This window comes from Chiloscyllium plagiosum, unplaced genomic scaffold (genome assembly GCF_037043375.1).
Source record: "Chiloscyllium plagiosum isolate Xiang-an unplaced genomic scaffold, Cpla_swu_hap1 HiC_scaffold_10, whole genome shotgun sequence".
In the NCBI taxonomy this organism is placed as follows: domain Eukaryota; kingdom Metazoa; phylum Chordata; class Chondrichthyes; order Orectolobiformes; family Hemiscylliidae; genus Chiloscyllium; species Chiloscyllium plagiosum.
In genome coordinates this window covers 79,248,939-79,276,245 of record NW_028270148.1, presented here as the reverse complement: position 1 = coordinate 79,276,245, position 27,307 = coordinate 79,248,939, and the positions used below count along the sequence as shown (strand labels likewise).

Here is a 27,307-nt window from a genome sequence, read left to right as displayed (position 1 = left end):
AAGGTTCTTTAGGTTGGTTCTGTTTATGGAGGGATTTTCTTATGAGGAGAGCTTGAGTGGGTTGGGTTTGTACTGCTCGGAGTTAGAAGAATGAGAGCAGACATTACTGAAACATACAAGATTCTTCAGAATTTGACAGGATAGAGATGTCAATGAGAGCAGAGCAGAGTGAACTTGAGGGCAAACAGAGGCAGGAGCTTCCTGATAAATGTCTGAAGAGCTGGACCTGGATGAAGGTCAGTCAGAGTGGCAGCAGGAGGAGAACAGAGCAAACCTGGGAATAAACAGCAGCAGGAGCTTATAGATAAAAGCCTGAGGCCAGGGCCTAGATCGAGTTCAGTCAGAGCAGCAGCAGAAATGAATACAAAAGCAGAGCTCCAGAGGTGATGTCACTGTGACATTCAATTAGCTACTTAGAAATCAGGTTTAGAGATTGAGTGAATTATCTAGAGGAAGATAGAGCATAAAGTACTTATTTTTGTGGTTTGTAGTTTGTTCAGAATAGAGAGCAAGAATGAAAAATCTGATTTTGGCGAATAGTGGGGAAGGTTGGATTTCTAGTTTATTGCTTGCAGTTGTCAGCGTTCACAACGGTAGGAGATCTCGGCCCTGTGGAATGCTCCTCATGCAGTGTCGATGATGACCATGTATGCAGGAACAAATTCACCTGCAGCTCCTGATTTGCCACATGGAAAGGCTGCAGCTACAGATGAATTTATGATGGAGCATGCATGCTGTGAAAAGCATGTTGAGCAAGTCAGTCACACTATACGTAAGGGCTACACAGACAGAAAAGCATTGGATAACCACCAGGAAGACGAGTAAGTGTGAGCAGACAGTCCATTCCCTCTCAAGCAAGTATATCATTTTGGACATTGTTTGGGGGCAGGTGGGTGGGTGGGGGGAAATGGCCTGTCAGGGGAAAGCAGCACCAGGTCAGTGATGCCACAATTGGCTCTGGTGCACAGCTCAGTGGGTCAAAGTAGTTGTATGGAAGTAGAGGACTCCATAGTCAGGAGCAGATAGATGTTTCTGTGGCCACGACTGAGATCGAGCATAGTGTGTTCCCTTCCTAATGCCATGGTCAAGGATGTCATCAAGCGGGCATAGGATATTCTAAAAGAGAGTCAACAGCCAGGGGTCATGGTCTGTATAGGTATTAATGACATAGAGAGTGGAGTCCCGCAATGGGAGTTTAAGGAATTAGGTAGAAAACTGAAAAGCAGGACCTCGAAGGCTAATCTCAGGATTACTCCCGTGCCACTTGCCAGTGGACCGGAATTGGAATATAATAAGTTGAAGCGAGCTTTGAGAAGATTTGTAGTTCAGGTTGAGGTTTTGGATGTAGGTTTGCTTGCTGAGCTTGGAGGTTCATTACCAGACGTTTCGTTACCTTACTAGATAACATCTTTAGTGGGCCTCAGGCGAAGCAATGCTGAAAATTCCTGCTTTCTATTTATATGTTTGGGTTTCTTTGGGTTGGTGATGTCATTTCCTGTGGTGATGTTATTTCCTGTGGTGAAGTCACTTCCTGTTCCTTTTCTCAGGGGATGGTAGATGGGGTCTAACTCGATGTGTTTGTTGATAGAGTTGGAATACCATGCTTCTAGGAATTCTCATGCATGTCTTTGTTTGGCTTGTCCTAGGATGGATGTGTTGTCCCAGTCGAAGTGGTGTCCTTCCTCATCCATATGTGAGGATACTAGTGAGAGAGGGTCATGTCTTTTTGTGGCTAGTCCTGGTGGCTAGTTTTCTGCCTAACTATCCAATGTAGTTTTTGTTTCAGTTCTTGCACGGTATTTTGTAAATGACGTTAGTTTTGCTCATTGTCTGTATACAGGAATTTTCAGCATTGCTTCGCATGAGGCCCACTGAAGATGTTACCTAGTAAGGTAACGAAATGTCTGGAAATGAACCTCCAAACTCAGCGAGCAAACATACATCCAAAATATAGTTGAATGCATGGCTGATGAATTGATGGAGGATATCTGGATCGTTGGTAACTCTTCCAGGGCAAGAGGGATCTGTACAAGGACAGGTTGCACAAAAACTGGAAGTGCGCCAATATCCTTGCAGGGAGATTTGCTAGTGCCACGCTGGAAGTAGGGAATATAAAAGATAAGGCAGAACACCCATGGGATCATCAATATCAGGTCTCATAGCGGATGCAGTAATGCAGAGACTTGAACAAGCTGCCTTCCCATCTATCCAACTGAAACTTTGGGTCCGCTACATGGATGACACCTTTGTCATCACAAAACAGAACAAATTAGAGGAAACGTACAACACTAATATCCTGACAGGCATAAAATTCACAAAAGAGGAGGAGAACGACAACAGACTCCCATTCCTAGATGTGACAGTTGAACGGACAGTTAATGGAGAGCTTCAAACCAGCATCTACAGAAAAACAACAAAAACAGACCAAACCCTTAACTTCAGAAGCAATCATTCCAACACCCACAAATGGAGCTGCATCAAGACATTATTTCAACGAGCTACATCATACTGCAGCACCCACAAACTACGAAAAATAACTATAGCGTTTTCAAGAAAAATAGATATCCAATAAACACAATCTGTCAATTCCTCAGACACAAACCCAAACAAGCAGACACAACGCAACCAAAAACTAAAGCCACATTGCCTTACAGCAAAGACATATCAAAAATGACTTCCAAACTACTCAGACCCCTTGGCATTATGGCAACCCACAAACCTACCAACACATTTAGACAGCGACTAATGAAACTAAAGGATCCATTAGATACTATCAGCAAATCTAACGCCATTTGCAAGATACCATGCAAGAACTATTTAAAAAAATTACATCCGACAAACAAGCAGGAAACTTGCCATCAGGAGACACGAACACCAACTAGCCACCAAAAGACACGATCCACTATCAATAGCTTCCATACGTAACAGACAAAGAAGGATACCACACATCCACGCATGAGAATTCTTAGAGGCATAGCATTCTAATGAGAACTACATCAATAAACACATCAATTTAGACCCTATCTACCTTCCCTTGAGAAAAAAAAATGGAAATGACATCACCCACCTTAAGAAAGCAAGACTGACAAATAGAGAGGCAGGACATACCACCAGCGCTTCACCGGAGACTCTCACTGATGATGTTACCTTTCAGTTCAGCGAACTAACTTATATACTTATCATCAACCTGAACTACAAATCATCTCAAAAATTGCCAGATAAGCTTAGTACGTGGGACAACAATGTGATAGCCATTACAAAACCTTGGCTGAGAGAAGAGCAGTGTGGTGCTGGCAAAGCAAAGCAGGTCAGGCAACATCTGAGGAGCAGGAGAATCGATTTTTCAGGCATAACCCCTCATCAGGATTTCCAGCACCACACACTTGACTCTGATCTCCAGTATCTGCAGTCCTCACTTTCTCCTGAGTGAAAAGCAGGATTCAGTTAAAAGTGTCAAGGTTTAGATGCTTCAGGCATGATAGAAAGGGACAGGAGAGTTGCAATACCGATTCAGGAGAATGTCATAGTTGTACATAAAGAAAACAGACCGTCAGTCCAACATGTCCATGCCAACCAAGTATCCTAAACTGAACAAGTCCCACTTGCCTGAATTTGGCTCATATCCCTCTAAGCCTTTCCCTTTAATGTACAAGTCCATGGTACATAGTTAGAACTTAAGAATAAGAAAGGTGCAATCACTATGATGGGGTTATAGTGCAGGCTCCCAATAACCAGCGGAAGATAAAGGAACAGATATGTAGGAAAATCATGGAAAGATGTAAATACGACAACATCGCTATTATGGGTGATTTTAAATTCCCTAATATTCATAAAATCTCTACAGTGTGGAAGCAGGCCATTCGACTTATCGGGTCCACACCAACCCTCCAAAGAGCATCCCACTCTGACCCATCTTAGCCCTACATTTCCAACAGCTAATCCATCCTAGCCACAACCAATCCACCCTAGCCACAACCAATCCACCCAACCTGCACATCTTTGGACTATGGAAGGAAGCTGGAACACCTACAGGAAACCAAACAGACTCAGGGAGAATGTATAAACTCTACATCCGAGGGAGGAATCAAACCTGGGTCCCTGGCACTGTGAGGCAGACGCTAGCCAGTGAGCCAGCACATCATCCCTGGACCCCCTTACTGCAGAGGTTTTGATAAGGCAGAATTTGTTAGGTGAATCCAGGAGGCTATTCCCTTGGACTGGGAATGAGCCTGGCCATATGATCGAATTTTCAAAGGTGGGGGAACATCATAGGAACAGTGATCATAACTGCGTAAGTTTTAAGATATATATAGATAAGGACAAGACGAATTCTTAGGTGGAAGCGCTAAATTAGAGGAAGCTAATTACAACAGTAGTAGGCAGAAACTGGAGAAATTAGTTTGGGGTGACTGAGGGTAAATCTCCATCCGACTACATGATTTTTATTTAAAAGGCCAGTTGATCAGAGTTCAGGACCAGCACGCTCCTGTGAGGATGAAATATCAGGATGTCAATATTTGGAAACTTTGGATGACAAGAGATTTTGAAAGTTTAGTTCAAAAGAAAAAGGAAGCATATGTAAGATTTAGGAAACTAAACTGATGCAAAAATTGGTGATATTGTGGATAGTGAGGAAGCTTGTCAACGAATACAGCAAGATGTAGAGCCAGTGGAAAGTTAGGTGGAGAAAAGGCAGATTGAGTATCATCAGACAGGTGTGAGGTGATGCATGTTGGGAGATTAAACGTAAGAAATATACTGTAAATGGCAGGACCCTTAAAAGGATTAATATACAGAGGGATCTTGGGATCCAAATCCATAGCTTCCTGAAAATGGCAACACAATGGATAAAAGTGACAAGGAAGACATACATCTTGCTTGCTCTCATCAGCCATGGCACTAAGTATAACAATTAGCAATTCGTGTTATCAATGTCAGGCAGCATACGATTCACTTAAGCAGTATCCTAATCTACTCCAATGTGAGCAGTTCTGGTTGCCACACTATAGAAAGAATATGTAGGTTTTGGAGATGGTGTAGAGGAGGTTTACCAGGATGTTGTCTGGATTGGAATATATTAGATATGAGGAGAAGTGTTAGACAAACTTGGATCATTTCGCTGGAATGTTGGAGGCTGTGGTGCAACCAGATAAAGGTACATTAAATTATGAGGGGCACGGATAGGGTCGATAGTCATACTCTTTCTTCCAGGGTGGAAGTAACAAATAAAAACTGAAAGAAGTGCAGATGTTGTAAATCAGAAACATAAACAGAAATTGCTGGAAAAGCTCAGCAGGTCTGCCAGCATCTATGGACAGAAATCAAAGTTAACATTATGAGTCGATTCTAGGGGGCAGAGGTTTAAGGTGCGAGGAGAAAAGTTTAAATAGGAGATATGCCAGGCAAGTTTTTATATCTCTCAGCCTGAAACACTGTCAAACGAGGTGGTAGAAGCAGATATGATTAAGAGCAATTTAGACAGACATTTGAATAGGAAGGGAATAGAGGGACCACATGCACAGACAGAATTAGATTATAATGGTGGGCCGAAGGGCCTCTTCCTACGGTGTACTGTTATGAAGTCAAAAGCATGTATATTTACTTTAAGATAGAAAGTCCTTTCCTGAATTTAAAGTACAGCCATAACTGCCAGCTAAAGGTCGGGCTGTTCCAAATGAATTAACTATTAAATGGATACTTGAGTTTTGTTTGTTGTTTTGACAACAATTCTAATTTAACCAAGTTATAAGGCATAGAGTCATAGAGCGTACAGCACGGAAACTGACCCTTCAGTCCAACTCGTCCATGCCGACGAAATATCCTAACCTAATCTAGTCCCATTTGCCAGCACTTGACCTGTATCCCTCTAAACCCTTCCTATTCATATACCCATTCAGATGCCTTTTAAATGCTGTAATTGTACCAGCATCCTCCATTTCCTCTGGCAACTCATTCCACACACACACCAACGTCTACATGAAAATATTGCCCCTTAGGTCCCTTTTATATCTTTCCCCTGTCATCCTAAACCTATGCCCTCTAGTTCTGAGTTACCCCACCGAAGGGAAAAGACCTTGTCTGTTTATCCTATCCATGCCCCTCACAGTTTCATAAACCTCCAAAAGGTCACCCCTCAGCCTCTGACGCTCCAGGGAAAACAGCCCCAGCCTATTCAGCCTGTCCCTATAGCTCAAAGCCTCCAACCCTGCCAATATCCTTGTAAATCTTTTCTGAATCCTTTCAGGTTTCACAACATCCTTCCAATAAGGAGACCAGATATGCACATGGTATTCCAAAAGTGGCCTAACCAATGTCCTATACAGATTCAACATGACCTCTCTGTCCAATTCCTGAAGAAGGGCTTATGCCCAAAACGTCGATTCTCCTGTTCCTTGAATGTTGCCTGACCTGCTGTGCTTTTCCAGCAACACATTTTCAGCTCTGATCTCCAGCATCTGCAACCCTCACTTTCTCTCTCTGACCAATAAAGGAAAGCATACCAAACCCCTTCTTCACTATCCTATCTACCTGTGACTCTGCTTTCAAGGAACTATGAACCTGTACTCCAAGGTCTCTTTGCTCAGTAACACTCTTCAGGATCTTACCATTAAGTGTATAAGTCCTGCTCTGATTTGCTTAGTTTAAATTATGTCCAGCATACCAGAAGCCAATGGATTTTGAATTTTATTGTTTTGATACCAGGAAACCAATGGTATAAGCATATAATGTGTCTTGGGGGATACATAAACCCAGTATTTTGAAAATTAGAGGGAGAGCAACTGCCATCGAACAGGAAGCAACTGCTAAAGAGCCAGAGAGTTAACAGCCCATCTAAAATCTTGCTCTCAAAGAAATCTGAAAACACTCTCCAAAGATATCTTTTCATGTGAAACCTATTTGCAGTAAAATAGAAAGAAGATAACCCAGAGATATCAGCAGCAGTAGGGAAGACAGAGACTGTGTGGTCTTGAGATTAAGTTACTTTAATATTTAATAAGTGTGTTATTGGAACAGCGTATTTTTTATAGAGTTGGGGTCAGATAGAAAGTAGTCTCTAAAAAAATGGGGGCTTAGATTTGTGAATAGTTGTTGTTTAGTTTTCACTATTAGAGTTATGAAAATAAATTGTTATTTTTCTTCAAATAGTAGAATTTGGGAATTCTCTGTTACCCATATTTTAACAGATTACGAGGCAAGGCGATCTTTTCTGGGTATTTGGTTTAGTTAACAATACTGTTGCACATTTTGTGTTCTTTATGCCATGTTCCACATTGTAGGGGAATCTAAGATCAGGCATCATAATGTCCAAGTCAGGGGTCACCATCTGAGAGACTTACTGAATTTATAGAAGATCAATATACTTAAGGTTTGTGATTGACAGATTTTAATCAATCAGTAAGAGAATCAAAAGTTATGGGGATAAGGCTTTGAAGTAGAGTTGAGGATTACCAGATGAGTCATCGTGTGGTCAAATGACAGAACAGACTCTCTTGGTTGAATGGCTGACTTCATAGGGTTTTATAGGATATGGGCATTGCTGGCAAACATTTGTTGCACTTCCCTGACCGCCCTTGAAAAGACTGACTTGCTCAGTGTTTCAGAAGGCAGTTAAGAGTCAAATAAATTGCTTTGGGTGTGGAGCACGAGTAGACCAGGTCAGGAAAGATAGCAGATCCCTTTCCCTAAAAGAACATAAGGAAATCAGATTATTATTTAACAACAACTGATGATAGTTTATGTTACCATTACTGACTCATGTTTTCAATTCCAGATTAACTGAGTGCATTTAAAATTCCAGCAGCTGCTGTAGTGGAATATGAACCTATGTCTACAGAGCATTAGCTTGGGCCTCTTCTTGAATAATAGCTCAGTGATATTGCCATTGCCTCCCACAAAAGGCATGGCAATGCAACTCAGCCCCATGAAATGCAAATCCATGCCCTGTGGGACTCTTAGACATTCTTGCAGTCTGGATGACTATGCATAAAGTATCACCAGCAAAAGCAGCTCTAATCACAGATTTTGGAATTCGACTGACAGCTAAAGTCACATTTGTGTATCTGCAGGGTTGACAGATTTATAAATTATACATTTCCTGACTTGATTACTCAGCAGCTCAAGAGAGTGCAATCAGAAACGAAATAGATGACTACCAAGCACTCAAAGACAGCTAGGCAGGTATCTGGGGTCAGCAGGGTTGTCTCGCTCTCCATTCGGGAAGGGAGTAGACATCAGAGATGTCTTCTGTCCTCAGAGTTTGAAATTCAAGAGGAATGTTCCTCCCTGGTGCTCAGTTTGAAGATGTCACAGGACATTGAGGGTGGAAGTGGTGATACACCTTCATAGAATCATAGAATTCCTACAGTGTGGAAATAGGCCCTTCAGCCCAACAAGTCCACACCAATCCTCCGAAGATTAACCCACCCAAACCCATGCCCCTACCCTATTATCTTATATTTACCCAACATCCCTGAATAATATGGGTAATTTAGCTTGGCCAATTCACCTAACCTTTGGATTGTGGGAGGAAACTGGAGCACCCAGAGTCAACTCACGCAGACACGGGGAGAATGTGCAGACTCTACACAGACAGTCGCCCGAGGCTGGAATCAAACCCAGGTCCCTGGTGCTGTGAGGCAGCAGTGCTAACCACTGAGACATCATGCTGCCCCTTAGTATCAATGATTTGAGCAGAGAGGAGGGCGAGACTCTGAAGGCAGGGTTCAGGGATTGAAGAGAGATTGAAAAGCAAAACCTCCCAATTACGCTCCGACACATGCTACAGAAATATGAACATAGAACAAATGATTGTGTGTTTGGGGAGATGTGAGCTATACAAGCTGGAAAGGAACCAGACAATATAGTAATGATTTAAACTAGCTTGACTGAGGGATGGGAACATGAGAATAAATTCAGAAAGGTCAAATAAGAGAATATGGGGGCGAAGGGAAGGGGAAAGCGACAGGGAGTATGATAGTAAATAAAAAGGTAAGCAGCAGGTTAGCATGTGTGCAGGAAGGTTAAAGTTCAAGGCAGGCTATGAAAGAAGCAAAAAGGAAGGTGGCACGCGGTGGCTTTCGGGTGGCACGGTAACTCAGCCTCAGGTGACTGTCTCTGTAGAGTCTGCACATTCTCCCTGTGTCTACTTGGGTTTAATCCGGGTGTTCCAGTTTCCTTCCACAGTCCAAAGACGTGCACGTAAGGGTGGATTGGCTGTGCTAAATTGTCCCATAGTGCTCAGGAATGTGTAGGTTAGGTGCATTAGTCAGGGGTAAATGTAGGATATTAGGGTCGGGGAATGGGACTGGGTGGGTTTCTCTTCGGAGGATCAGTGTGGACTTGTTGGGCCAAACAGCCTGTTTCCACACGGTATGGATTCTATAAACTAACTTCTTCTATGAAGGATAACTCAGGAGATATTATTTGAGATGTTGGGAAATCATGAGCGTAAGAAAGCTAGGACAAAGACATTTTACCTGAATTCTTCTTAGCATTCGTAATAAGGTTGATGAGTTAACAGCACAAATCATCACGAATGAATACGATTTGATAGCCATTACGGAGAGTTGGTTACAGGATGGCCACGTCTGGGAGTTAAATATCCAGTGGTACCAGACTATTTGGAAGGACAGAAAGGAATGTAAGGGAGGTGGTGTAGCTCTGATACTCAAGGGCAACAGCAGGACAGTGCTGTGAGATGATATTGGTTCTATGGAGAATGAGGTTAAATCCATTTGGGTGGAAATTAGCAACTCTAAGAGAAAAAAGTCACTGATAGGTATAGTGTATAGGCCACCAAATAATAACATCACATTGGGGCTGACAATAAATAAAGAAATTATTAATGCCTGTAAAAATAGTTCAGCAATTATCATGGGGGATTTTAATCTAAATGTAGGTTGGTCAAACCAGCTCAGTCAGGGTAGCCTCGAGAAGGAGTTTGTTGAGTGATAGTTTTCTTGAACAGTATGTAATGGAACCAATGAGAGAGCAGCTATCCTAGATCTGGTCCTGGGTAATGAGACAGAAATAACTAATAACCTCATAGTTAGGGATCCTCTTAGCAGGAGTTATCACCGTATGGTTGAATTGAGAATATTAGTGGGGAATGTGAAGATAAAATCCAATGTGCTTGAACAAAGAGGTCTACAATAGAAAGGGAGGACTTGGCTAAAGTAGACTGGAAACAAAGATTTTACGGTGGGACAGTTGACAAGCAGTGGAGGATTTTCAAAGCAATTTTTCAAAGTGCTCAGCAAAAGTATATTCCAGTGAAAAGGAAAGACTGTAAGAAAAGGGGTAATCTTCCATTGGTATCCAAGGAACTAAAGGAGGCTACCAAATTGAAAGAGAAGGCATACAAAGTGTTCAAAACAGCATAAAACTAGAAGATTGGGAAAACTTTAAAGATCAAAAAGCCACAAAAAAAGAGCTATAAAGAAAAGTATGATAGAACATGAGAAAAAACTAGCACAGAATATAAAAACTGATAGCAAAAGTTTCTACAAATATATAAAATGAAAAAGAGTGGCTAAAGTAAATATTAGCCCTTTACAGGATGTGAAGGGGAATTTATGATGAAATGGCCAAGGCATTGAAAATGTATTTTGTATCAGTCTTCACAGTGGAAGGCACTAATAAAATGCCAGTAATTGACAAATAGGTGAAGGTAGTCTCCTGGCCCTGATGGAATGCATCACAGGGTATTCAAAGAGATGGCGGGAGAAATAGCAGGTGCACTGGCGGTAATTTTCCAAAATTCGCTGAACTCTGGGGCAGTCCCAGAAGATTGGAAAATAGGAAATATGACGCCACTGTTTAAAAAGGGAGGTAGACATAAGATGGGGAATTATAGATCGGTTAGCTTTACCTCTGCAGTGGAGAGGATGCTTGAGTGTATTATCAAGGAAGAGATAGCAAGGCATGCCAGTAGAAAGTGTCCCATTGGGCAGATGCAGCATGAGTTCATGAAGGGCATTTCATGCTTGACAAATCTTTTGGAATTCTATGAAGACATTACGAGCAAGGTGGACAATGGGGAGCCAGACAATGTGGTGTACCCGGATTTCCAAAAATCCTTCAAGGGTGCATGGCGTCAGGGGTAAAATATTAGCATGGAGAGAGAATTGGTTGACTAATAGGAAGCAAAGAGCGGGGATAAATGAGTGGTATTCTGGCTGGCAATTAGTGACTAGTGGTGTGCCTCAGGGATCGGTGTTGGGACTGCAATTATTTACAATTCATATACATGAGTTGGAAGTTGGGACCACGTGTAAGGTGTCTACGTTTGCAGATGACACTAAGATGAGCGGCACTGTGAAAATCTGCAGAGGAACATAGATACTTTGAGTGAGCAGGCAAAGGTCTGGCAAAAGATGGAACACAATGTTAATAAATGTGAAGTCATACATTTTGGTAGGAGTAACAGCAAACAGGATGATTACTTGAATGGTAAAAAGTTGCAGCATGCTGCTATGCAGAAGGACCTGGGTGTCCTTCTGCATCAATCACAGAGATTGGTCTGCCAGCAAATGGAATTTTGTCCACCATTGATAAAGGGATTGAGTTTATCAAGCAGTAAGGTTACGCTGCAGCTGTATAGGGTGCTGGTGAGGCCACACCTGGAATACTGTGTGCAGTTTTGTTTTCCTTACTTGAGAAAGAATGTACTGGCACTGGAGGGGATGCAGAGGAGGTTCACTAGGTTGATTTCAGAGTTGACGGGGTTGGCTTATGAGGAGAGACTGAATAGATTGGGATTATATTCATTGGAATTCAGAATAATGGGGGGTGGGATCTTATAGAAACATATAAAACTATGAAAGGAATAGATGAGGTAGAAGTAGAAAGGATATTTCCATTGGCAAGTGAAACTAAGACAAAACGAGGGAGCAGATTTAGGATGAATTGAGAGGAACGTCTTCACCCAGAGAGCTGTTAATTTATGGATTTCCTTGCCCAGTGAAGTAGTTGATGCTACTTCAGTAAATGTTTTTAAAGCTAAGGTGGATTTTATTTTTCTAACAATAAAGGAATTAAGGGATACGGTCAGAGTGCGGGTAAGTGGATCTGAATCCATGAAAATATCAGCCATGATCTTATTGAATGACTGAGCAGGCTCGAAGGGCCGGATGGCCTATTCCTGCTCCTAGTTCTTATGTTCTAAATGCTAGAATTGGAAGACATGCATGTTCAACATAATTATATACAAGCATGCAGAAGGCAAAGGAAGAAAAGAGTAGACAATGAAGTTTATTAGGTACTGTTCGGTATATACTTCCAATATAATTAGTCTAGGAAATAAGTCATATAAATAGAGCTCAGATTATCTTGGAATACATGATATTATGGTTATTACTGAGACAAGGCTGAAAATAAAAGACAAATGGTAGCTCAACATTTCTGCTCGTAAGGTTTTCAGACAAAGATAGGCAAATAAAAAGAATGGTTGCAATACTGATCAAAACAGCAATTATAGCTCTAAAGAAGAAGCATTTTATCATGTATGGATTAACTGAAGACCAAAAAAGGACAAATTATACTCCTAGAAATTTACATAGATTCCCAACCACAACAGAGAAATGAAAGAGCAAACACGTAGGCAAATCTGAGAAATGCAAAAAACAACAGATTACATATAGATTTCTTTAACCTTCCTAATAACCTTCCTAATAACGTCCTAATAACATATCAGCCTTCGGTGGCTTAATGACAGGGACACCCAGGTCCCTTTTCGCATCTACAACTTCTGACCTCTGACCACTTAAGAAATACTCTGCATATCTGTTCTTCCTACCAAAGAAGATAACCTCACATTTTTTCAACACTGTATTGCATATGCCAAGCTCTTACCCATTTACTAAGCCCTGTTGAAATTCTCTCAAAAATGGTTTACATCTTACTCAATACACATTCCTGCTCAGGCTTGTGTTATGTGCAAATTTGGAAACACTTTTTATCAAAACTATTGAAACGTATCATGAATCACTGGGGCCCAAATTACTGATCCTTGCAATATCCCACTACCCTGAAGAAGGGCTCATGCCCGAAACGTCGATTCTCCTGCTCCTTGGATGCTGCCTGACCTGCTGCGCTTTTCCAGCAACACATTTTCAGCTCTGATCTCCAGATTTGCAGTCCTCACTTTCTCCTAATATCCCACTAATCACAGTCTGCCAATATGAGATAAGACATGTATTCTTATTCTCAGTTTTCTGTCTGTTAGACAATTCCTAATTCACGCAGCACATTTCCACCTTTGCCATGTGCTTTAATTTCCCTCCTCTAGGGAATCTTATGAAGAGCCTTCTGATAATCCAAGTATACCACATTGACTCTCTTTACTAAGATGGTTCGCAATGTCTTCAAAAGATCTTAAATTTGTCAAACAGGATTTTCCATTCATAAACCTATGCTAACGGTACCCAATCAAATCTTTTTCATGCAAAAGTCCTTTTATCATGTCCTTTATGATGGATCGTAGCATTTTCTCTACAAATGACAAGGTTAAAGGGTCTACAGTTCCCTGTTTTTCTCTTCTTTCTTTTTCAAATAGTGGGATGACAACTGTAAGCTTACCATCTGCAGGAATCATTCCAGAATCTATACAGTTTTGGAAGATGATTACCAAGGCTTTGATTCCTCCTATTACCAACTCCTTCAATAGTTTGGGATGCAGACTATTAGATCCTGGAGATTTATCAACTTCCCATCTCATTAATTTTTCCAGTTAATTTCTTTTGCTTATAATAATTTCATTCAACACCTCTTTCTAGCCACTTGGACTTCCAATTTAGCAAGATTTCTTATGTATTCCAGAGTAATAATGGGCACAAGTGTTATGAAGTTGTAGATTTGCACTGTAATTTTAAAGGAGCTGAAACTTCTGGCTGGCACAGAGTGTACTGAAAAATTTAAAAATGTAACATTTGGCTGTGAAACATATCGCTGGAGCTGCATTGTCATGGACACAACAAATTCAAATTTGGCCAATCAGTTTAAATTATGCCCCAGATACCAAAATCCAATTGAATTTGAATTTTACTGTTTTGGATGAGCAGGTCCAATGTTTTGGGGTATATAAAATCAGGCATTTTGAACAGTTGGAGAGAAAAGCAAAGAGCAGCCAAGCACCAACAGACTGCCAGCAGAATAGCTCTCTGAAAGGTACCGCCAATCAGAACGTTGTGCAGCAGAAGACTGAAGACAGCCTAGAGGAATCTACAGAGGAAGTTCAACATCCGAATCGATTTGCTGTAAATGTAAGAGGGAATTTATCGGACCCGTATTATAGAGTGGGAGGTAAAAATAGGTTTAAGAGAAAGGAGTTATAAATAATTGTTATTTAATGTTCTCATTTGGACTTAAAGATTAAAATTGTTACAGTTTTTCTTTAAATAGTGATATTTGGGATAGTTCTTCACCACTCGAAATTTAACAGATTACGGCACGAAGTGAGTTTTTCTGTGTGTCTGGTTTAAATTAGCAGAAGAGTTTACCCCATGTCATAACACAAGGTAATCATTTAGTTTCTCAAACACTTCTCTATTCCTCACTCTATCTTTAATCGATCCACGTGTCTTAGCCAACGTTTCCTTCGTACATATTTATTGAAGCTTTTGAAGTCCATTTTTAAGTTAAACTGTATTCTTACTTTTCATAGAATCACACAATCCCTACAGTGTGGAAGCATGCCATTTGGCCCATCAAGTCCACATCAACCCTCAGAACAGCATTCCATCCAGACCCACACTCCTCCTTTGTTTCAAAGAAAATAACTCTTGGTACCCATCACAGCCATTTCAACCATGTCTCAGATTTATGTACATTGAAAGATATTAAATCCCTTAATACGTAGCCTTTGATTATGTCAATATTATTGAATACCTCTCCCCGTTGTAATATCTGTATCGTTTTTCTTTCAAAAGCAGATGGGCATGGAACACTTTCAACCTTTCACATTCTTTCAACCACATCCTGGTAAAGAAATTAAAACTCATGGAATCCACAGTTGCTTGGCAATTTGGATCCAAAATTGACTTAGTGGCACAAGACAAAGGATGGTAGCAGAAGGTTATTTGTGTAACTGGACACCATTGTTCCGCAGGGATCAGTGCTGGGACCCTGTTTGTGAAATTCATAAATGATGCAGATGAGAATGTGGGGGCTGATAAGTTTGTCGATGACACAAAGGTTGGCTGTTGGCTAATAGTGTGGAGGCAAATCTTCAGTTACAAGAAGATATAGATGGATTGGTCAGATGGGCAGATGGTATTTAATGCTGATAAATGTGACATGATGCATTCTGGAAGAAGCAATAAGACAACAGAGTATTCAATAAAGGGCAAGACACCAGAAAGCTCAGAGGGTTATTAGGATGCTTGTGCACTGATCCTTGAAGATGGTAGGACAGGTAAATAGGGAAGTTAAGCTTACGGGATGCTTGCCTTTATCAACTGAGGCATAGATTAGCAGAGCAGGGAGGTTATAATGGAGCTCTATAGAGCTTTGGTTAAACCACAGCTGGAATACTATGTGCAGTTCTCTTCACACAATAGGAACAATGTGATTGCACTGGAGGAGTTACAGAGGAGATTCAACAGGATGTTGTTTGGGATGGAACATTTCAGCTATGAAGAGAGATTGGATAAACTTAGGTTGTTTTCTTTGGAATAGAGTATGTTGGGGGGGGTCCCTATAGAAGTGTATAAGATTATGAGAGACATGGAGAATAGAAAGCAGCTACTCTCTTAGAACAGATAAGTCAAGATCAATCTGGCTCAGGAACAGGCTGTTCAGCCCTCCAAGTGTGCACCGACACATTTGGCCCTTCCGTATTAAAACTGTTTTCACTTAAAGGATTTGGCTCCCTCCATTCCCTTCGTATTCAAATATTCATTCAGGTGCTTCTTGAATACTGCTATTGTGTCTGCTTCCACCACCTCCTCTGGCAGCCTGCTCCAGGCACTCACCACACTTTATGTGAAAAGCTTGCCTTGCACATCTCTTTTAAACACCAACTCCCTCCCCTCCCCCCCCCCCCCCCCACCCCCCACCCCCCCAACTCTGAATCTGTGTCCCATTAGTCAAAACGTCAAGAAGAAGGGGACACACTTTTAAAGTGAAAAGGGTGATAGGTGCACAGCGACCGACAACCAGAAAGGGCCAGAAACTTGTTGCAATGTGGAGCAGCTGAGAGCCGGAGGGAAGTGGGCCGGAGGCATGGAGTTGTGCGGCTGAGATCCGAAGTGGAGAGGGCTGGAGGCCAATGTCTTGCTTGATTATAGTGTCAGACAGTGGTGAAGACAATGTGCGCTGGTAAGCAGACAATGTCCACAAAATTTACTATTTTAAATTAGGACACAGAGTACCTAACAAAATTCTAACTGTTCAAAGAGCTGTGGGTTCTAGATTTGGGTGTGTCCAATGCAGAAATGCAAGCCAGGCACATTTACTCACCAAACTGACTGTAATATGGTCAAGTTTTACTTGATGGTTAGATGCAACGTTATTTGCTTTGAAACTAGGGTCTTAAATCTGAACAACAAAAACTACGAAAAGTTAAACATGAGGGATTGAGGGAAAAACATGATTTGACAAAAGGGAAACATAAGAAAACCAGGGAATTACAGACCAGTAGCTTAACATCTTTGGTGAGAAATTGCTGGAATCTATAATCAAGGATGGGGTAACTGAACATCTTGAAAAGTTTCAATTAATTAGGGACAGCCAGCATGGATCAATGACAGGTAAATCATGCTTGTCAAACATTTGAGTTTTTTGAACAGCTGACTAAGATAGTGGATAGGGAACTGCCTACAGATGTTGCTTATGCGGACTTCCAGAAGGCTTTTGCTAACATTCCATGTAAAAGTCTGTAACTAGGGTAGAAGTCCTTGGAATCGAGGGTAAATTACTGGTAAGGCTGGGAAATTGGTTGAGTGGCAGGTAATACAAAGTAGGGATAATGGGAAGGTACTCAAAATAGCAAGATGTGACCAGTGGTATCTCATTAAGATCAATGGGAAACCTCAATTAATAACAACTTGAATAATAGCATAGAAAGACATATATCCAAATTTCCTAATGATGTGAAGTTAAGTGACATTGCAGACAGTGCAGATGACAGTATAAAATTACAAAGGGATAGATGAAATGAAGGGGCAAAACTGTGGCAGATGGAATTCAGTGGAAGCAAGTATGACCAAAAAAGGTACTTTCTAGATGGTATAAAGACTGAAAGTGGGGATATCGACAATAACTATGGTGAAATGGCAGACATTATGAATAATTACTTTGCCTTAGACAACTGACTTCTAAAGAGATTTGGGGGTGCAGGTGCATAGATCGTTAAAATGTCTTGAACAGGGGAAGAAAATAATCAAGAAACCTAATGGAATGCTAGCCGTTTTGTCAAGAGGACTTGACCACAAGGATGGCAATAGCTTAGTATCATTATCACTGGAGTGTTGAACCAGAGTCCCAGGTAATATTCTGGGGAACCCAGCTCAAATCCTGAAAAGGCAGATGGTGGAAATTGAATTCAACACAAATCTGAAATTAAAAATCTAATAAGGAACATAAAACCATTGTCGATTATCAAGAAAAAGCTATCTGGTCCATTAATGTCCTTTGGGAAAGAAAACTGCCATTCTTACCTGGTCTGGCCAACAATACGGGGAGGCAATGTCCTATTATCACTGGACTGTTAATCCAAAAATCCAGGGAATATTCTGAGGGCCCGGGTTCAAATCCCACCATGGCATCTGGAATTAAGAATCTAGTGGTTGCCATGAATCCATTGTCAATTGTCAGAAAATCCCAAAGGTTCATTAATGTCCTTTAGGGAAGGAAACTGTCATCCTTACATGGTCTGACCTACATTGCAACTCCAGACCCACAGCAATGAGGTTGACTCTTAACTGCCCTCTGAGCAATTAGGGATGGGCAATAAAAATGCTAGCCTAGCCAACGATGCCCTCATCTCATGAATTAATTTAAAAAAGTGACTCCAGAGCCACAGCAATGTGGTTGACTCTTAACTAGCTTCTGGTGTGGGCAATAAACACTGACCTAACCAGTGATACCCTCATTCTGTAATTGAAGTTTTTAAAATGCAGAACCATGCTTCAGTTATGCAAAACCCTGGTAACACCCCACTTCGAGTACTGTGAGCAGATCTGGGCACCACATCTTAGGAAGGAGATAGTGGTCTTGGACGGAAAATAATTAGATTTTCCAGCAACACATTTTCAGCTCTGATCTCCAGCATCTGCAGTCCTCACTTTCTCCTAAATAGATTTCCAAGAATGATACCTGGACTTCAGGGGTTAATCTATGAGGAGAGATTATACAAATTAGGTCTATTTTCTCCAGAATTCAGAAGGTTAAGGAGTGGTCTGATGGAAGTCTTCAAAGATAATAACAGGAAAAGACAGGATAGATAAACTACTTCCATTAATTGGGTATTCTGGAACTAGGGAGCATAATCTGAGAATTATGTTCAGGAGATGAGTCAGACGGCAAGTATAATGTACATGTTGCCAGCCAGGTTGTAGACAAGGAATCAGCTGAGTGTGCAGTAGAAGTTGTAGGCCCAGAGTTAGTGGAGTTACGGTTAAACATACTGTTAGTATCGGGTGAAGCTGATCGCTTCTGGGTTCTTCCAAAAATAGAGGGAAGACCTAAAAATGGAAATAGATATGGGTGCAGAAGTGTCTTTTATTCCCAATTGGTATACAGGGAGAAGTTAAGGGCATTACCATTGAAACCATAAAAGATTTCACTACAAACTTACCTGGAGAAAATGATGGCACTGGAGGGCTACACATTGGCAAAAGTACAATGAAGGAACCAATGTACAGAATTTCCACATTACATTTTCAAAGGCATTATTTGGACATAGCTGGTTGCAAAAATTAAAGTTGAACTGAGGTGTGGTTAATAGCTTGGCAGATGCCAAGATGAGATCCTGGACATGCCTTCATATGTCTTCAAAGGAACCCTGGGGAAAATGAAAGGCATCAAAATTAAATTATAGGTGAAGCTAGAGGCTTGATCCTAACAGTTTGAAGGCATATCTGGTACCTTATGCTATCCAGCCTAATGTGGAGGCAGCACTGAAACTAGTGAATGTTGAGGAAGAAAAACCAGGACTACTAACCACCAGTGAATGGGCCACTCCAATCATTCTGGTCTTAAAAACAATGAGGATTGGTGGTGCAAATTAAAGCCCCCTTCCACTCATAGAAGATCTATCCAGTGGAAGAGGGAAAAGATTTTTAAAAGTTGATCAGTTGCAGGGCTACTTACAGATGAGGTCACAAAGGAGTGACTGTCACTGTGGACAATGGTGAGAAACAAGGGACTTTTTTGCTACAAGCAATGTCCTTTTGGCATCACATCAGTGCCGGCAGAGGGCCACATATCAAATATTAAATGGGTTTCCAGGGGTCCAATGTTACCTAGGTAATATTTTGATTACTGGATCCTCCAACAAGGAGTGATTGAAAAATCAATAGGGATCCCTAAATAGATTGTGAGATTTGTTTAAAGACTCTGCAGAACACATGGGCCATGTAATCAATAGCAAAGGACTAAACAAGGCGTCCAAAAAAATGGAGGCCCCATGACCAGAGAATTTTCTTGGGACTTGTCAATTATAAAGGCAAGTTCATCTTAGATTGGGTGTAGCTGTAATGCCCTTCTAGTCAAACAGCTGAGGCAGCACCCATGTTGACCGAGATCGTCTGAGAGTTCTAATATTGCAGGTGCATATTCCCTCAAACATCAACTATGATTTCCAACACTAATAAATAAAGATGAAATAAACAGCATGCTGCATTGAAAATATTCTCATGTTCCCAACGGGTTATTCAGTTTTAAAGGTGTACAGTCTCAATGTCACCATTCACAATTCTCCAGATTCAGACAGCTCACTTGATTCATAAAGAAATAAACGTAGGGGAATAGGTCCGGGTGGGTTACTCTTCGGAGGGTCAGTGTGGACTTGTTGAGCTAAAGGGCCTGTTTTCACACTGTAGGGATTCTATTTTTAAAAATCTGGCAAATGTGTTAAAGCTCCTGCATTGGTTGCTAGGAAAAGGTTGGCCACGGAAATATGCACAGGAATGTGAGGCAAGCCTTTAAAACAAAGACGGAGCAGAATTATGCCCAAGATCAAAAAGAAGGATTAAACATTGTGTTTGGTGTAAAGATGTTTATGCATTTCTGTTATGGCAGGCACTTCATGCATTTGACCGACCACAGGCCTCTAATCTCCAAATTTGACCGTATACAGGGATTCCATTAATGACAGCAGCACACCTAAACAGATGGGCACTCATATGAAATCAAATATAGACAGGTGGAAAAGCAGGACAATCCAGATGCTCTGTCAAGTCTACCACTACCAGGAAATAAAGATATTGCTGATTAGAGCCTGAAAATTATGCACCTTTCCTGGGACCACAAAGTTCTGGTGTCAGCAGGTCAGGGTGCTGAACACTACTTGGAATGTCCCGCTTTTGAGCTGAGAAATGGACTTGGTCCTGAGAGAGAGGACCAGTCATGGAAACTGTCCAGAATTATGCTCTTACCTGTCCAGAGGTGGGAATTATCGCTATCAGATGTTTAATGTGGAGAAAGAGAATTGTTATTCCTCTCCCATTAAGAGGAATGGTGCTAGAATAAATGCACCAAAGGCACTCTGGTGGAGTGCAAATGAAAGAGATAGCCAGGAGCTATTTTTGGTGGCAGAACGTGCACTTCCAGATTGAGGAGGAAGTGGGATCATGCAAATTCTGTGCTTTAGTAAGAAAGGTGGCACCGTTGCCAGCCCTTTAACCATAGCAATGGCCTCAAACACTATGGCAGTGGATTTACATTGACTGATAGAGGAACAGATGCTATTAATCTGGATGCCCATTCTAAATGGCCCATGGTGGTGGTAATGAAGTCAGTATCAGCAGGAGCAACGATAGCCCTACTGGATGAATGAAGGGCTTGTGCCAAAACGTCAATTCTCCTGCTCCTCAGATGCTGCCTGACCTGCTGTGCTTTTCCAGCACCACATTCTCAACTCTGATCTCCAGTATCTACAGTCCTCACTTTATCCTGGATGAAATATTTGCCAAGTTTCAGAATTGTAGGGTTAAGCAAAAATCTCAATTGCTTTGAGAAGATTCCTCACCATTCTGGGCTTCTACCAGAATCTTGGAGATTGTTTTTCAAAATTAAACTTAACAAAAATAAAACTAGCAGCTGAGCTATGCTGCTAGTCTAGAAACTGGGGACACCTGTTCACATCTCAGCTCCACAAGGTTAAAAAAAAATCACACAACACCAGGTTATAGTCCAACAGGTTTATTTAGAAGTACAAACTTTTGAAGTGCTGCTCCTTTGTCAGGTCTACTCTACAAGAACAATGATCAAACCTTTATGACAAACTGAATTCAGACAACATGGAGTCTCTACAAATTCCAAGACACAGGAAAATCGATGCTTTTGCCCGAAATGTTGATTTTCCTGCTCATCGGATGCTGCCTGACCTGCTGGGCTTTTCCAGCACCACTTTAATCTTGACTCTGATCTCCAGCATCTGCAGTCCTCACTTTCGCCCCTGACAAATTCAAGACCTCCAACTTCAATGGATATTTAATCACAAACACCTACTCTAATAATCAGGAAGACCAATTCATCACATAAGTTAAAAATCACACAACTCCAGATTATAGTCCAACAGATTTATTTGGAGGCACTAGCTCTCGGAGCACTGCTCTTTCATCTGGTAGCTGTGAAGTATAAAATCGGAAGACAGAATTTAGAGTAAACGTTTACAGTGTGGTGCAACTGAGATGATATATTGAAAAGAGCTGGATTGTAAACTTTTGCTCTAAATTCTGTGTCTTCGGATTTTATATTTCACAACCACCTGATGAAGGAACAGGGCTCCGAAAGCTATTACTTCCAAATAAATCTGTTGGACTATAACCGGGTATTGTGTGATTTTTAGGAGAAAGTGAGGGGTGCAGATGCTGGAGATCAGAGCTGAAAAATGTGTTGCTGGAAAAGCGCAACACGTCAGGCAGCATCAAAGAAGCAGGAGAATCGACGTTTCGGGCATAAGCCCTTCCTCAGGAATTGTGTGATTTTTAACTTTGTCCACCCCAGTCCAACATCGGCACCTCCAAATCATTACAGAAGAAACAACAAAGCGATTATTGTAGGAAACCAGATGTGATGGGGAGGTAAATGGCATGCAATTTTGTATAATGTAGGCCCTCCTCATTTGAGTTATTCCCCACAGCTACCACCAGGAGAAGGATCACAGATAGTTAACGCTCTGAGAAACGAGACATACCGACACAGGCCTGTTCCTTGCCAGGGAAACCAGCGGTGCAACCCCCGAAAACTACCGACCTGACCGGCACCACAAGGCCTCAAGCACATCCTGAGGTGAAAACCAGCTCACAATAATCACCAGATTATAAGAAGAATCAAATACTCACCAGGTAATTCCAATACGAATCCTACTGCATCAGCGGACTCAACGCAGCCTGAAGGCCTACACCGTCTATAATCCTCAGTAAAGCACCCACTACGGCAAGCGGGAACAGCCACTTGTGTTTCAGGATCGCGAATTCACCCAAGTGGTGAGCTTAATTTCCGAAATCCCAAAGTTTCGAACCTTGCTAACCGGGAGTGGGAGTTGGGTGGTTACAGAGCAGGGAACCCTAAGGGTAGGAAGCCGAAGGAATAGTTTCTATGATAAAGACCTAATATTTAGTTCCAATAGTGTTTAACTTGTATTCAATTTAATAGTGTATCTAATCACTGTCCTCTGTATAACTGTGTTGATTTCACTGTTTTATTGCACTTGCCTTTTATTTCTTGTGTTATACATTTGTATTTGATTAACGCAGAGATCCTTTTGCCCTGAAACACCTGTCTACTGCCTTCTTCATTTCACATTTCCTGTAATAAATCCAGTGTCAGAACCAGGGATGTGGGGGTGATTTGAACTGCCTAAAAATCAGCAAATTATTGATCGCCGGATCTGCTCAGATGAGGAGGAACGTGATGGACACCTGGAAGTACTCAAGGATGTCCTCACAAGAACGGGGTACGATGCTCAACTCATCGACCGCCAGTTCCGACGTGCCACAGCAAGGAACCATAATGACCTCCTCAGGAGACAGACACATGCTGCAACTGACAGGGTACCCTTCGTTGTTCAGTACTTCCCAGGAGCTGAAAAATTACGCCATGTTCTTCATGACCTGCAACACATTATCAATGAGGATGAGCACCTCACCAAGACCTTCCCCACACCTCCACTACTTGCCTTTAAACAACCGCCAAACCTCAAACAGATCATTGTTCGTAGCAAGCTGCCCGGCTCTCAGGACAACTCCATACAACCCTGTCACGGTAGATGCTGCAAGACGTGTCAGAGTGTGGACATAGATACCACCATTACACATGGGGACACCTCCCACCTTGTACATGGTAGATACTCATGTGACTCAGCCAAATTCTATCTTATACGTTGCAGGCAAGAATGCCTGGAGGCATGGTACATTGGGGAAACCGAGCAAAGGCTACACAACAACGGATGAATGGGCACCACACAACAATCAACAGACAGGAGGGTTCCCTCCCAGTTGGGGAACACTTCAGTGGTCCAGGACATTCAGCCTCGGACCTTCGGGTGACCATCCTCCAAGGTGGACTTCGGGACAGGCAGCAGAGAAAAGTGGCTGAGCAGAGGCTGATAGCTAAGTTCGGTACCCATAGGGAGGGACCTTGGGTTCATGTAACATTACAGCTGACCACTAAACACACACACAGATACTCCTACAAACACACACTCTCACATACACATGAGCCGAAAATGTGTTACTGGAAAAGCGCAGCAGGTCAGGCAGCATCCAGGAAACAGGAGAATCGACGTTTCGGGCATAAGCCCTTCTTCACTTTCTCCTCACATACACATGGACACACATCCACACAGACGCGCACACAGACACCCACACACACCCTTACAGACACACACATTCCCACACTCACACATGCACCCCCTCACAGACTTAAGACACTCTGCAAAAAACTATACACACACATACACTTTCTCATACTCACAACCCCCAACCCAGACAGACACACACACAGACAGACAAAGACCCACATGCACACATATGTTTTGTGGGGTGAATTTGTACTTGCAGGGTTACATTGTACTTTGCTCAAAAACTGCATGCATTCATGTAGAACTCTGAGCTCAAAAACTGCATGAATTTATGTAAAAGTCCGTTATCTCACTTTTTAGGTTAGAATCAATCTAAGCATCATGGCATAGACAGAGAACACAGGGGGCCAACACCTTCAATATATTGTCTAGCTATCACCATTGTTAACAGTTTACACATGAAAGAAGTGAAACTATCACTGTACTCTAACAGATGAAAGGCTTAACAGATGAAAGGCTTAACAGACAATCAATTTTTCAATGTATAATTTCAGTTACATCACACTGTAAATTTTTGCTATAAATTCTGTGTTACGATTGAGCCCTCCACTATCACCTGATGAAGGAGCATTGCTCTGAAAGCTAGTGTGCTTCCAATTAAACCTGTTGGACTATAACCTGGTGTTGTGTCATTTTTAACAGAATCCCTACAGAATCCCAAACAAGTCGTGAGTAACAATTATCCACAGTTTGTGGTGTAAGAGTTTGAGGATTACCTGGAAAATTACAGTATCATAATTGTGAGATCGGCTCCATATCAACTGGCAAAAAAACAGCCAGGTGGAGAGATTTATCCAAACTCTGAAGCAGGGCTTTAACACTCAAAAGGGAAGGTGTAACTAGGATGGTGAATTATCAGCATGTACAGGTACACATCACATGCAATGACCCAGTGCTCACCAGTGTCCTTAATGTTCAGCTGCCAGCTGAAACTATAGAGTCACAAGGTCTACAGCATGGAAAAAGGCCCAACTTGACCAAGCCACCCAATTTTCACAATTAAACCAGCCCTGTTGCCCATGTTTGGTCCATATCCCTGTGTACCTAATCCCATCTGTGTACCTGTGTAAATGTTTCTTAAATTATGAAATTGTGCTCGCTTCCACCACTACTTCTGGCTGCCCATTCCAGACACCCACCATCTGTGTGATAAAATTGCCTCTCCAGACCCTTTAGCATCTCTCCCCCTCCCTGAAACGTATGCCCTCTAGTTTTAGACTCCCTCACCACGGGATAAAGATGTCTATCTTATCTGTGCCTCTCATCATTTTGTATACCTCTATAAGGTCACCACTTATACTGCAGGGAAAAGGTCCCAGCCTATCTAACCTCTCCTTATAAGTTATATCTTCTAGTACAGATTGTATCTTAATAAATCTTTTCTGCAATCTTTCTAGTTTTATAATATTCTTTCTATAGTAGGGCAATCAGAAACTGCATGCAGTACTCCAGATATAACAACTTGTACAGCTGCAACAAGACGTCCCAATTCCTATACTCAATCCTCTGATCAATGAAAACAAGCACAGGGAAAGCCTTCTTCACTTCACTTTCAAAGCTATGAACTTGTACTGTGAGATCACTTTGTTCTACAACACTCATTGGGGCCCTGTGTAGGTCCTGCCTTGGTTTGACCAACTAAAATTCAACACCTGACATTTATCTAAATTAAACTCGATCTGCCATTCCTCAGACCACTGGTCCATTTGATAAATTCCCACATAACTTTCATCATTGTCCATTACACCATCAATCTTGGTGTTATCCACAAACGTACTAAACATACGTCCTAAATTCTTATCTAAATCATTCATATAAATAATGAATAACAGTGGACCCAGCACCGATTCCTGTGGCACACTGTTGGTCACAGACCTCCAGTCGAAAAAAACAAGCCTGTACCACTAACCTCTGCCTTTTACCTTTAAGCCAATTTTGTATCAAATTGGCCAACTCTCTCGGGATCCTGCAAAATTTAACCTTACTCATCAATCTACCATGCGGTACTTTGTCAAAGATCTTGCTAAAGTCCATCTAGACAACTTCTAACACACTACCCTCATCTACTTTCATGATAATCCCTTCAGAAAACTCAATCAAATTCATGAGACACGATTTCCAAATACAAAGCCATCCTGACTATCCCAAATGAGTCCTTGCCTCTCCAAATGCCTGTAGGTCCTATCTTTCAGAATTCTCTCTCACAACTTACGCACCACAGAAGTTAGGCTCACTGGTCTATAGTTTCCAGGCAATTCCCTGCAATCTTTCTTAAATATTGGCACAATGTTAACCATTTTTCCAATCTTCAGACACTTCACCCGTGGCTGTTGATGATACAAATATCTCCACTAGGAGTCCCTGCAATTTCCTTTCTCGACCCCACAAAGTCCTGGGATACATTTCCAAATTTCCTGGGGATTTAGAACATAAAACAGTACAGCACAGGAATGGGCCCTATGGCCCACAATGTTGTACCAAATATGACGCTAATGAAACTGATCCCTTCCGCCTGACCTTAGTCCATATCCCTCCATTCCTTGCATATTCATACGCTTATTTAAAAGTCCTTTAAATGCCCTTATCGCTTCTGCCACAACCACCAGTGCTGGCAGCACGTTCCAGACTCCTACCACTCTCTATATAAAAATTTGCTCTTCGCATCTCCTTTGAACTTCCCCCCCTCACCTTAAATAAGTGTCCCTAGAATTAGATCTTTATTTAACTTAATGCATTTTAAGACTTACAGCACCTCCTTCTGTAGTGTGGACTAGAACATAGAAAAGTACAGCACAGAACAGGCCCTTTGGTCACGATGTTGTGCCGAGGTTTAATCCTAATATAAAATATAATTACTTAATCTACGCATCCCTCAACTCACTGGTCTCCATGTGCCTATCTAGCAGTCGCTTAAATGTCCCCAATGTCTCTGCTTCGACCACCACAGCTGGCTACGCATTCCACTCTCTGCATAAAGAACATACCTCTGACATCTCCTCTATACCTTTCTCCTAATATCTTAAAACTATGACTCCTTCTACCAGTCAATTCTGCCCTGGGGAAAAGTCTCTGGCTATTGACTCGATCTATTCCATTCATTAACTTGTATACCTTGTTAGCGCGGATGAAATGATATCAGTCCGAGCCCAGAGTGCGGTTCAACAATCGGTAACGTTTATTGCTACAGTAACGCCGGCGGAGACCAACCGAGGTCTGAATCTCGGCTGCTCTCCTGTTCCCGCGCGCTGCTACATATTATATACTTTTAGTTGTCAGGAT

General features: G+C 41.7%; 1 protein-coding gene and 1 long non-coding RNA gene across 5 annotated transcripts in view; one reads left to right on the top strand and one right to left on the bottom strand.

Moving 5' to 3' along the window:
- pgm3 (phosphoglucomutase 3) overlaps positions 1-22,639 on the bottom strand; it is a 153,006-nt gene extending 130,367 nt beyond the window's left edge. For 2 of the 4 annotated variants that reach the window (XM_087991497.1, XM_043696208.2), the window contains exons 1-2: positions 22,509-22,573; positions 18,797-19,003 (exon numbers count right to left, since the gene is read on the bottom strand). In XM_087991497.1, the coding sequence (XP_087847623.1) occupies positions 18,797-18,830 (34 nt within the window). In that variant the 5' untranslated portion in view covers positions 18,831-19,003; positions 22,509-22,573. Of the gene's footprint in view, positions 1-18,796; positions 19,004-22,508 lie in introns of all 4 variants that reach the window. The other 2 variants (XM_043696211.2, XM_043696212.2) reach the window with 2 other exon arrangements.
- LOC148148988 (uncharacterized) lies at positions 21,969-24,645 on the top strand. The gene is made up of 2 exons (XR_015758481.1): positions 21,969-22,511; positions 22,923-24,645. It is a non-coding gene; the product is annotated as an uncharacterized LOC148148988 (long non-coding RNA).
- Positions 24,646-27,307: the final 2,662 nt, after the last annotated feature.